The following is a 12324-nucleotide window of genomic DNA, read 5'->3' as shown; positions in this document are numbered from 1 at the left end:
ATTCTTCATTTTGCATATTTTTTCATCTCAGTTGTAATCTCCGTGAACTTCCCACCACCAGTTCGCCCATGTGCCATCACCATAGTCCTGTGTGCTCTTCCCACCCCCATTTTAATCCTGTCTCCCTTTCTTCCCCCATAGAAAGTCTCTGGTTTATAGTTACTAATTGATGTTTGTGTTTCATATATGTGTGTGTGTGTGTGTGTGTGTGTGTGTGTGTGTGTGTGTGTTCTCTTCTCCCTTTATTCCTTACATTCCTGCTATGAGTGGATCATCCAGTATTTTTCTTAAAGAGAGAGAAGAAAAAAGCCAAAGGGTTTGACAGAGTTCAATTTAAATATACAGAAAGCAGTGTTCAGTTAGAGTCCAGCATATATAAAGAAAAAAAACGGTTGATAGTCTTGCCCTAGCACAGGTGAAGACTTACCATAATCAGGATAGTGCATAGAAATAGACAGACCAATGCAACAGCAAGAGAAATTCCAGAAATAGACCCCCCACACACACATGTATGTGAAGATAGGGAAGATCAGAGGCAGATTTGAAATCCGTATAGAAGGAATGGACAGATTTGTCAGTACCTGTCCCCGGTGAGACCCTGGGCTTGAGACACTTTTCTTAAGTTTCTTATGAGCTAGTTAGAAAGTGGCCCTGTGGCTATAGGGTCAGTGTCTCCTCTAGAACCGCCAGAACTAGTAAAATTGCTTATTATATTTTCTGGCTGTTCATCAGCTTCTTAGAGGAATTCTTTATCCCCCAAAATGGTTTTTAGTTGCTGAATTCTGGACCATTTAATGATCCATCCAATGCTTGAGGTTCCCCCAGGGTACTATAAAGTCCCCAAGGAGTGTCAACAAACACAGCATGGAGTATGAAAGGGTGTTTTAAAAAAAGTCCCCTCAGTGTTAGTGCTTGAGTGGAGCTGAATTTGGAGGCCTATAGATGATTCCTCTGGCTGCAGAAGGAATAAGGATTCCAGACTAAGAGAAAAGGGGGTGAGAAGCACAGAGACCGAGCCTGGTTGGCGTGGGGGACTGCCAAGGAGACCTGGCTATGAATTGTATAAGGTGAGTATAGCGAGATGGCAGGAAAGGAGGCTTTGAAAAGTTTAGTGGTTACTAGATATTTCAGAGGTTTCTAGTCTGTGCCAATGAATCACATTTCTGGCCTTTTCTATTTTTGGAGTAAATGTAAAGTGTTTCTGGCATGTAGTGAAAGGGCTTGAGGGAGATGGGTCCAGGGAGACTCATAAATTCCTGATTTCATTCAGTACATTCCTCATAGTAGTAAAAGCTTTGCAAGTCCAAGTTGATGCTGTTGAACTGATTATTGCTTGGGGTGGGAGAAAGGGAAGAGTAAGACGTATTGCAGCTAACCTTTCTGTGGTAGAATACCAAGGTGGAAATATTTAGTAGGCTGTTCATGGAGGTATTGCATATTTATGTCGGTGGCTGTAGATAAGCATTTGATTGAGAGTCACTGGCTGATAGGTAGTGATTGGAAGCCAGGTTCTGAGTGATGATGTTGAAGGAGATGGTTTGATGTACTGAAGTGAGAGCTAGACATAAAGTAGTGGTCAGGAATTTCTCTGCAAATTTACCCTGTCATCCTTTCTCCCCTGCTCATCAACCTTGCTGCTACCAAGTTAGCCTGGCAGCTTTCGCTGGCTTTGACTCAAGGGCAGGGGACAGAAGTAGGCAATAAGGAAGAGGCAAGGCAGGCCTCTTTGGATACGCATTGAGACACTGGAAGAAGAGGGTCGAGCAGGAAACAAGCATAGGAAACAACATCTCACCCATCTTGCCTGTTCCTGCTGAGTGGCCTTGGGCAAGTCACTTATCTCCTCAGAGTCTCTGTTGCATCATCTGTGAAAAGGGCTTGCTGAAATCCTCCTCCACTTTACAGGGTTGTTACATGAAGGCAATTGAGGATCACCTTGCTCTCTCTAATGTAAAGTGCTATATGATATTGTTGGCTTAGGGCGATGATAGGGAAAATATCTGCTGAAGTGAAGGCCTAAGGTAGGCTAATGTGCCTTCTGTAGGGTCAACATTGGTGTTAGACTTACAGAGCAGAAAGAGACCTTCAAAAACTATTAATTAGAGTGAAGAGATCTGCCAAGGTTATTCACTTAAAGGTACTCCCGTGACGTTCCAGAAACTTCATGACACAGTCTACCCTCGAGCCAGGCTTCCTCTGGTCTGGGGTTTCTTCCAACTGAGTAAGCATGGCCGTGCAGGAGGAGACCATCCCAAATGTCTCGGAGGTGTGGAGGAACTTGCGAGAATCCAAACTGGATCCACATGTACTGATACCTCAGGCCACTCTTAGGAGGATTACTGGATGCCTTAGCACTCAAAATGGGATTATTGTAATTCCAGAGGAACAACGAATCTGTCTCAAACTACTTAGTTGGATTGCTTGTGGCTTCCTTGGAATAATGTACTATAACAGCAATTAGAGATAGAATGTTACCTAAGTATGAGTGACTCTTGGAAAGTTCTCGGATGGCTGTCTCACCCCCTCCTTTGTTTTCCACCAGATCTTTATAAACACCCTACAGCCTCACAAGAGGTTTACTAGTATGGATTGCATTTTGCACATGTATATGGAAACAGACAGGCCATTTGCTAGTGGTACCAAAATAATCTGCGTTAGTCCTCCCTTACATTGGGGCAGTAATGAGATTAACTCTGCTTTCCCAAAACTGGCATCTTCTCATTAGAAGTATTGTCTCTGAAGTCAGATGGCTGACACTATCTGTGGTTTGCTGAATTCATGTCATGTGCTGGGTTCTGTACTGAACACCTTGCCCAGTTACTACTCATCTTCCATAATCTACAAGGTGAGATCTTTTGTCGTTTTATGGGTGTGGCCAGTCAATGTAAAAGTCCAAAAGATAGCCCAAAGTCAGCTGGGATTCCAGTTTAGGTCTGACACTAATCCTCATGCTCTCCATGTACCCACCAGTCCTGTCAGTATTTCAGGCATATCACTCAGCTCCCTGTAGCTCGTATTATTATTCTTCTATTTTTTAAATATTTATTTATTTATGCATACAAGAACTGGGGTACAGACCAGAGGAGTGGGGCTTGAGAGGATTCATCAGAGACAGAGCAGAGAGCAGAACAGGCAGATCTACTGAAATATACCGCTGAGGGGAGCAGTGGGCGGCCAGAGAAGGTCTGCTCGAACTGGCTCTGCGGTGGCTTTGGAGAGCTTCATAATGCTACACCTTAAGCTGCTGCAGCACCATGGACGGCCCTTAGCTCACATTCTTCAACTGTAAAAAGGTGATCACGTGGGTAGCTGCTCTACCTGTCTTTACAGAAGTTGAAGGATTAAATGCGCAGAAACAGTCTCCAAACTCTGAAGTGTTACATAGGTTATGTAAGTGTTTTAACTGTTCTTACTAATGTTGTTTATCATGTGCTCTGTAAATGTTTTTGTCTCTCATCCATGTGTTTTACTGTCTGAGCAATTACAATTTTACCTAAAACTGGCAGTGGTTTCTGTATGTTTACTACTCCTGCTGTCTTGATAGAGCAAGTGTATGGCTCACCTTGTTTGGGGGTTTTCGTGATTTGCAAAGTCGCACACAGGTTCAAATCAGATTCTTTTTTCTGGGAATAACTATAATTTTATTTTCTCGTATCAGAAAGGGCAATCTAGAATGGTAAGTTGGTATCTAATGTTATAGGTGTCTTTTTGAACACCATGGTGTTATTAGCATGTCGTAACTTCTGTGTGACGCTAGGGTGGAGCTCTGCATCTAAATCAAAGTAATCTCTGGAGATCAGTGCTCAGCCACCAGGCACAAGACCCCTGGAAGCAGCTTGGAATTCTTGGCTGTGCCCCGAAGGCTCTGTCGCGTCCTGTTCTGCCTGAAGGAACTCGCCTAGTGCTTAACCACCTTTTGGTTTTAGGACAGGAGTGTCTCTTGCAGTGTTCTCATCATCTCCCTCACTTGTGCTGCATTGCAGGCGTTGCTTGAGTCCATGGTCGATGCTGCTGAGAGTCTTTGTCCCAATGTGATGAAAAAAGCCCACATTCGGCAAGACTTGATTCATGCCAGCACGGAAAAGATATCCATCCCACGTACCTTTGTTAAAAATGTCCTGTTGGAACAGTCTGGAATTGATATCCTTAACAAAATTAGGTAGGTTTACAATGTTCACAAACCTTAGATCTGCAGATTCTGTGAATGCAATTGAAACAGTCGTAAGGGTGTTATTGTTGGCTATCGCCATATAGAATGTGTTTAGGCATGACTAACCGGTGCCCCTGGTATAAACATAGCTGTGCATAAATGCATGGACTTACTCCATTTCCAGAATAAGATGGCCACAGAATTGTCTGCATTACTGAAGAGCATACAGAGTTCTCTGCTGGTTTTAAGGTTGATGTTTGTTGTCGTTTTTTTTTTTTGAAAGGGGAGTGTTTATCAACCCTTCTGCTCTGGAAAACATATTTCACCTTTATAAATCACGAGCTGGACGACTGAAATCATTTGCTTTCTACCACTGTATTCTATCGGCCAAATGCACCCCTATATGTAACTAAGCAAAGAGGCTCACTACAACCTCCTCATGTTACCCCTCTGGGCATTTGTGGCACAGCTGGGATACTGTGTATGTGCTAGTGTTGTTCTGACATAGTTGTATAAATTCTGCTTGATAATGTTTGTAAACTGTGCCAAGATAAAAAATATTTTAAAGGCTTGATCGCTAATAATCTTTCCTGAATTTCTATATTGAAAATTGAGGTGTAGTCAGTTATAGTCCAGCCAGTTCTTACTATGTTTCTTTGTTGAGGAATTAGTTGATGAGAAACTTAAGTTTAGAAACATTTTAAATTCCTCATTTTAACCTTTCCTGAATTTGGCTAAGAATATTTAAGTGTAGCAGAAATAACACCTTATAGTTGAGAGTGTTGCTAACATATAATATAACTGATGACAACATGTAAGAAAAATGAGTTAGACGCGAAACAAGTCAAAGATTACATCATGATCTAGATGTCAAAGATTGACAGGCATCTACTTTGATTATAAAATTTGGGGTTTGAGGAATGCTGCAGTAACCGGATAGCCTCAGGTCTAAGCTGAACTGTATGTATGGTTTAATAAAAAACAAAAAGAATGAAAAAATCAACAAGCATCCCAGGTGAGTTGTAAGGCAGCTGGAAGGACTCGAGAGGAAAAAAAGTGTTTCTGAGGGTTTATGTCCCATATTGGTGATTTTTTTTTTTAACTCTAGAACCTACTAGATACGTTTCATATTTCTAGCTTCAGAATCTTTACAGATGCCCCATAGGTATGAAGCAGAAAAAATGTAGTGATCCTCCATTTGTTCATAAGGACAGATTGAACTACCCATAGGTCATTGTTAGATACTTAATTCCATCCAGTACCGTTATTTTGCCTGAAAATGGGCAAATTCTGAAAGGTTAACAGCAGTGTGGACCTCCTCACGTCAACGAAATCAGTGGTTTGTCGATTAAAGACTGATTTAGCTTTTTATGCATTATGCTGAGCAGTGATAGAATGAAAATACACACTTGATGCTTGTGTTCGTACATGTGTACTGGACGTAGGCATACATTCATGTGCTTGTATGCCCAGGCAGATGAAATTCTGTCACTTCCTTGAAAAATTCTGCCAAGTGAAAGTTTGCATCCAGTAGGAAATTGATAAAACAGTTCTGAAATATTAAAAAATGATTGCATTTTTTCAGAATAATTTCTCATGTTAAAATTTGATCTGGATAAACTCCTCCTCCTTACCTTAGAAGGCGGGGAGGAGGGAAAAAAGAGAAACAAATTACTGACTATAGTTTCATGAGGAAATAGTACATCTAAAAAGAATCAGAGGACATACATGTTAAAGTGAGATTCCCGGGTCCCTTTGAAGGTTTGGGTTATGACCTAAAAAATCTCTATTTATAAGACTCTTGGGTCAGTCATATCATTGGACACATCTGGGTAATAACGAGGTCAATTATCAGATAAAAAGAATTAACTCGTCAGACCTTGTTTCAGAGACAGGAATTAAGAAACATCCTCTTATGTGAGCTCAGGGAAATTTTTACTGTAGGCATTGAAGATTCCATTCTTCTGCCCTTCCATCAGAAATCTTCTGGGCTGAGTAGTTTCAATGCAAATCACTGCCTTTGCTTTAGAAAGGCTTTCCCTGTAAAACAGATAGACTTTCAACATTAGCTTTAGAATTAAATCATTTCCCCCACTTAAATACTTTCAAACTGTTGACTTGAAAAGAAAACTGAATTCAGGAGCTAGCGATGGAATGTGAATCTGTACTTGCAGTTAATTCACCCTTAAACACATAATTTGTTTATCTATACTAGTACATATGTGTACTTCTTTGGGCTCATGCACACTGAAGATACACGTGGCAGTTGAATTCTTAGGAATATGAAAGCGCTAACATGCCTGCTAAAATACCAGCCATCTGGGTCATTTATTAGCAAAAACTGCAAGCCACTTTATTCTGGGGGCACCTTTTTACAGTCAGGCCACAGATACTGAAATGGTGCCTTATGGGTGAGAAAGGTACATTTTGTTCAGAAAAGATAAGAGCACATGAATCTGTAACTACTCAAAGATGATTAGTCAAAGCACAGGCAGTGTATCCTGGATGCCATTTGGTTGGTAGGAGAGTTTTAAAAGCAGGGATATGCATAACCAAATCTGAACAACCAGGCTAGACTTTGTTAATTTACTCCAGCCCAGGTTTGTTTTCACTTATGTCAATGGGTGAATTGTTCCTCACCATACACTCCATATGGTTCTCGTTAAGTTTGTCTTTATCCAGATGTTTTTCATTTCTACCCCTAAATCTTGAGTTTTGAAACTGCAGAGGCAGGTTAACGTGGGTAAAAGAAAGTCTGTTACCTGTGTGTTTATGGCAGTGTTTAAGGCTGATGTTTGGAAATCCCTCGCCCTGTTCACACATTCTTATATTCCATTTTCAAAGACAGCACAGAATCACAGTTGATTTGATCCACCTAGCTTCAAGGGTGGGTGAATTTTTCTTTTTCCCTTGCACAAACAAAATGCTGCTTTTGATTTTCACACAGTGAAGTGAAGTTGACTGTGGCCTCCTTCCTCTCAGACCGAATTGTGGATGAAATTCTAGATGCACTCTCAAACTGCCATCATAAACTGGTGAGTGCCGTGCACATCATTGGTGGGACCTCCTATTTAATTTCTGAAGTCATGGCCTCCAGCTTGGGGAGGTAGTGTCTACTTTAAATTCCTTTGTAACCTTTGTTTAAGATTCTAGTTTTCCTCCTTCCTTTTCTACATTGCCTCCAGCCATCCTAGAATAGGTGAAGAGAATTTCTCCTGCTCTCAGGCACTGGGGTGGGGGTAGGAGGAGCAGAAGTGATGGTATCCAGAAATCTTGCTGTCCTTTGCCATGTCAATCAAAAGTTTTGGTAGAAGACTAAGATCCAATGGGCCTGTGTCTTTCATCATTCTCTGCATGAGAAGGGACTGTTTCTTTTCTCCAAATTGTACTGATCTGGCAGTTAACTATATAACTGTATAATTTGGGGGTTTCCAATGATACACTTCCATATGTGTGCAGATTTCACTCTCTAACCCGTCTTCCCTGAACCATCCATATCTCTCATAATCAGTATATTTTTCGCAGAGTCTAACAGATTGTTGTGCTTTGCCTTTTTGTTGTCTTTATTTATATTCCACAAATGAGTGAAACCATCTAGGTCTTTCAGTTTCTGACTTATGTCACCTAACAATTATTTCAAGATCCATTCATTTTGTCCCCAAAGACACTGTTTCATCATTTTTAGTAGCTGAGTAGTATTCTATTGAGTATAGTATTGGATATATTGGATATTTTCTTTATCCAGTTGTCTGGAGAATGGACTGTTCTTGAAAACACAGGGCAAATGAGATATTTGACATCCTAAAAAATGCCACCGTGAAATGAACATATTCTCTAGTGGCTGATAGCCCCTGGATGGAATGCCTGTGTGACCTTACTTCCAATATCAGTGATAACCAGTGTCAGTACATAGGAAAAATATATCAGATATATCATGTTTGTCTTTGTATATCACAAAGTCTTCTGAGATCCCGATGGTTTTATTTGTTGTTTATATTTTGGGTCTCAATAATATAAGCAATATGATGCAGTACAAATTTCCCAAAAAAAGGTATGATGCTTTCTCCAGATAAAAATTTCAAGTTAACTATCTGGGTTGCAGTTATACAATTTTATGGCATTTAACTGTTGGCTGACATTAGAGAACAACAAGATGAGAGGAATAGAAACAACATGGGTGTTTTGAAAAAACTTATAGAAATAAGTAACACTCTCCTCTGAAATGTAAGATAAGATAGACATTTGCTGAAGATTTGCTACTCAAAGTATTGCTGTCGCATTAACAGTCAGTCAACTATTAGGCCATGACAAGGTTAGTTCAGCCATAAGGGGAAATGTGGAGAAGTTTCCAGAACAGTGTCCAAACAGATGCTTTTTTTTCTCATTTTTCATTTGTATTGTATTTTTACCAATACTTTGGTTTGCTGTTAATTGGAAATAGGAAAAAAGTAGTTGACATTTAAGAAGAGAATTTAAGAAGACCCAATTCCTAATCCATGGCACTGTTTAGAGTTTCCAAATCAAACTTTTCAATTTTTAAATAAGTAAACTCAAAATCAATAAAGCCTCCTTTATATGAAATAGTTTATTGATGACCCACAGCTTCAGGAACTGCCTCAAAATGCCTTCTTGATGATTCAAATACTGGATATTATATTATACATGTGAGGACTACACTGAAAATTTTGAATTTTTTGCATTTGGGCTTTGAAGAGTTTAATTACTGAAAGCACTGACATTTCTTTTTGCAATTGAGAAAAAATTGTGTGAAAGCACTTTTGTTTTGAACTTAGATTTTAATATTAACATGCTGGTTTAGATTGTGAGGATAGTTTAACTGCTAGTGAAAAAAAAAATGGTATCCTCAAGATGAAATTTTGTTTTGAAAGACATTCTAATGCCACTATTATTTTCTCCAACTTAAGTTTAGAACTGTTCCCAGAGGTTCCATGGAATTGTCAACTGCTTCCCATCATTTCAAAAGAATTAATCAATGAGTCAACTTAGCTATAGGGCTTATTAATTTTAGCTCAATTTATTCCAACTTGTGGTATTTAATTTTTTAGATCTCCCTAGAATGTAACACTGGAAATTAATAAATCCTGTCAAACGTGGTATTCATTACATAACAACAATAAAATCTTGTTACCAGTTTCCTTACTTTCAGCCCTTAAAAATAATGAACTTTGGGATAATTTTATTTCTCCCTTATTAGATACTTTTAACCCCTAGATATAGAAATTCAGAGGAACTTTGAAATAAAACTAATAAAGAATACTCCTTTTTTTCCCTAAGTTAAGTAGTCACCTCATTTATTAAAGGTTTTGTATTTTTTTGCTTAAAACATTCTGCCCTCTGAAAAAAGATAATGAAATAGGAAAGTATGTATTTATTACGAATTGTTAACCATCTGCAGGCATAATCTCTTACTGTATGTGGCATCCTGTGAGAAACATCTACCAAAATTCTGCTAATATGCTCTTTCTTTGCCTCTTGTTTTTATTTATATTGTGCATGTCTTGATTGTCTAGGCTGATCATTTCAGCAGGCGTGGCAAGGCCCTTCCTCAACACGAATCCTTAGAGATTGAGCTGGCTGAGGAGAAGCCAGTTAAACGCTCAGTCATCACGATGGAGGAGCTCACTGAGATAGAGCGTTTGGAAGACCTGGACACTTGTATGGTAAGACACTTCCTTTTGGTAGCACCATTATCCTGCTCACTGGACTCAACTATTATATTTTTTAAATATCACCTTTAGGAATAAATGGAAACCATTCACAATATCCTTCAACTTTTGAAGAGTATGAATAAATGCTTTGAGAGAGACCTAATTAGATGGGAAGGTTCATGGTTGGGAAACTCAACTATGGTGTCTTTTCTGTCTCAAACTGATCAATAAAGTCAGTGCAATTCTAATAAAAATAAATAAGTATAATGTCACCTTTATGTTATAAAATCTCCTCTGAGACACAATTCTTTCAGAAATTTGTTGCTAATAATGGACTAGTAAACCTTACTCTTCAGCTCCCCAGTTAACTGTAATTTATAAAACTTGGAGTACTTACATACTCATTCCCAAAGAAAAATTGTGAATGTATCGTGATCATAAAACCTAGAACTTACTCTTACAGCCACAGTGGGGGAAATTTTTCCTAAATTAGGAGAAATTGATTATTTCACCTATAAGGCTCAGGAAATTACCCTTCAGCAAAAATCCATTAAAAACTGCATAGCAGGACTTCTTTCTCAAACAAAATATAATCCTATAGCTGGTATGTTCTTTCTTCCCTGCTGTTGCTTCCTGATTTTTCTTTATACTCTTAAATTTGCATTTCCTTTTTAGTTCATAGCCTGTCTCATTCACTTGCTTTGATGTGCTTTAGAAAATCGAATGATATTCACCATAGTGTTTATATAACGGGATCTTGGGTCTTCATTGCCTGACAAATAACCACAAGCTAAGCTCTAGAAAACCGAAATACTTTGATAGGCAGGACTTTTAAGTCATGAACATGACTTTTTTCCTCTGTCAATAAATTTTGTCTTTAGTCATTGTTTTAATGAAGCTAATGACTTGTTAAGTAGCAGAAAACTAGGTCTACCTTTGCTATTAGCGGAATGAAAAAGAACATTCAGAGGTAAAAAGTGTAAATCATAGTTTTTGTGCTGTAATGATTTCCTCTTTCTCAATCCAACCTTTGATTCTAAGTCACCCCACATCGGCACAATTTACATGGTGGCAACCTCCCTCTCCCCAGTAAATGAGGGATTCCTCTTCTAAGGAAAATCAGTTTTCTGAGCTTTGTGCTTCTTATTGTACTAAGCCAATGGTATAGATTCACAGCTAATTGGAAGAGTCCCAATTTAGACTTGCCATTTAAAATTACTTGTCTGCTACCTTTCATCATCAAAGCAGCATATAGCTTTTCTCTCTCATTGGCATCAGTTGCCAGATATGTTAAGCCATGATCTTCATGGGGTACCATTAAAAAAAAAACTTTGAAGAACTTACTTGCAGAGAGAGACTTGTCACCATGATGGTTTTCTACATGAGCCTTGGTAGCATTTTTATCTGAATGTGATCCAGGAAGTTATGATACAAGATTAACTGTTGTGTAGAAAATTCTCAGAGGCAGGCATGCAGGCACACATTCCTCCTGGCAGGCAGAAAGGGTGTTTGGGGCTGAAGCATAGTTAGCTTGGGGAAATGCTGTATATAGCTTCACTGCTACCTAAAATGTTTGTTTATAGTCCAGAGCCCTGTGTGTGCTCTGAAGTAAATGACTCATTGTTACATTTCCAGTTGGAGATTCAGGATTAGTAGCAGGTCCTGGTATTTAACGTCGCTGATACTCATTGTCTCTTTACTATGAACGTCATAGTTCATAGCCCTGTGACACTTGTGTGTTCTGACTTAAATGACCCATTGTTACCTTCTATTTGGGGATTGAAGATTTGTAGCTGATCTTGTGTTTAAATGTCTCTGACATTCATGGTTTCTACTAGACCCATTTTTGACTATTTCTTTAACCTTCCCCTGACTCCCTTCATACATCTTATTTTCGTATGTCCTTGCTTATCTTCTCTGATCCAAAAGTCAGTACCAGTTCAGTGCTTAAAAGTCCCTGTAGAGAGCCAATAATTATAATAGAGAAGGTTGAGGCCATGCATTAAAGGTAGAAATTTATATTTGTGGGAATTTAAGGATTGCCTTCTTGCAGGTGGAAACAATCATCTGTATGGCTGATATCCTAGAAAGATAGCCAACACTTAGTCAACACCTAGTAAATGTACACTTGGATTAAGTGAGGGCTGAAGTAACAGTGATTGAATGATTGTATGGAGCCTGTTACTTACTGGAGGAATAGTTGTGAGCTTCTAATAAACCTTAGTTTAATAAAGCTGAAAAAGAGAAACTTCTCTTAAACTATCATGGTGTATATTTAGCAAACCCTGTCTCCAACCAAATGACTGTCTCTTTTTCTTTTCACCACCAAGAAACTAAAGTAACATAGTTCCCTTGGGATAGTGTGGTGGGAAACAGGTTGGGGGTAGAGTAGGAACTGTCCATAGCTTTCAGAGTTTTCCCAACATACATCAACTCTCAACTTGAATTTGTGCTATCCCTTTAACACCAGGTCAAAATAATTTAAATAGACTGTTTAAAAGCTCT

At 38.9% G+C, this 12324-nt stretch overlaps 1 protein-coding gene across 4 annotated transcripts in view; it reads left to right on the top strand.

The window, feature by feature from the left end:
- The window catches only part of LRRC16A (leucine rich repeat containing 16A), a 316783-nt gene that overhangs the window by 253462 nt on the left and 50997 nt on the right, over positions 1–12324 (top strand). For all 4 annotated transcript variants that reach the window (XM_004693329.2, XM_012732954.1, XM_012732955.1 and 1 more), the window contains 3 exons: positions 3984–4159; positions 7098–7185; positions 9682–9831. In XM_004693329.2, coding sequence (XP_004693386.1) covers positions 3984–4159; positions 7098–7185; positions 9682–9831 — 414 coding nt within the window. The remainder of the gene's footprint in view (positions 1–3983; positions 4160–7097; positions 7186–9681; positions 9832–12324) is intronic.

The sequence above is a fragment of the Condylura cristata genome, unplaced genomic scaffold (assembly GCF_000260355.1).
Source record: "Condylura cristata isolate star-nosed mole 26May11 unplaced genomic scaffold, ConCri1.0 scaffold00037, whole genome shotgun sequence".
Classification (NCBI taxonomy): Eukaryota; Metazoa; Chordata; class Mammalia; order Eulipotyphla; family Talpidae; genus Condylura; species Condylura cristata.
The sequence above is the reverse complement of the archived record's forward strand: the minus strand, read 5'-3'. Positions and strand labels throughout refer to the sequence as shown.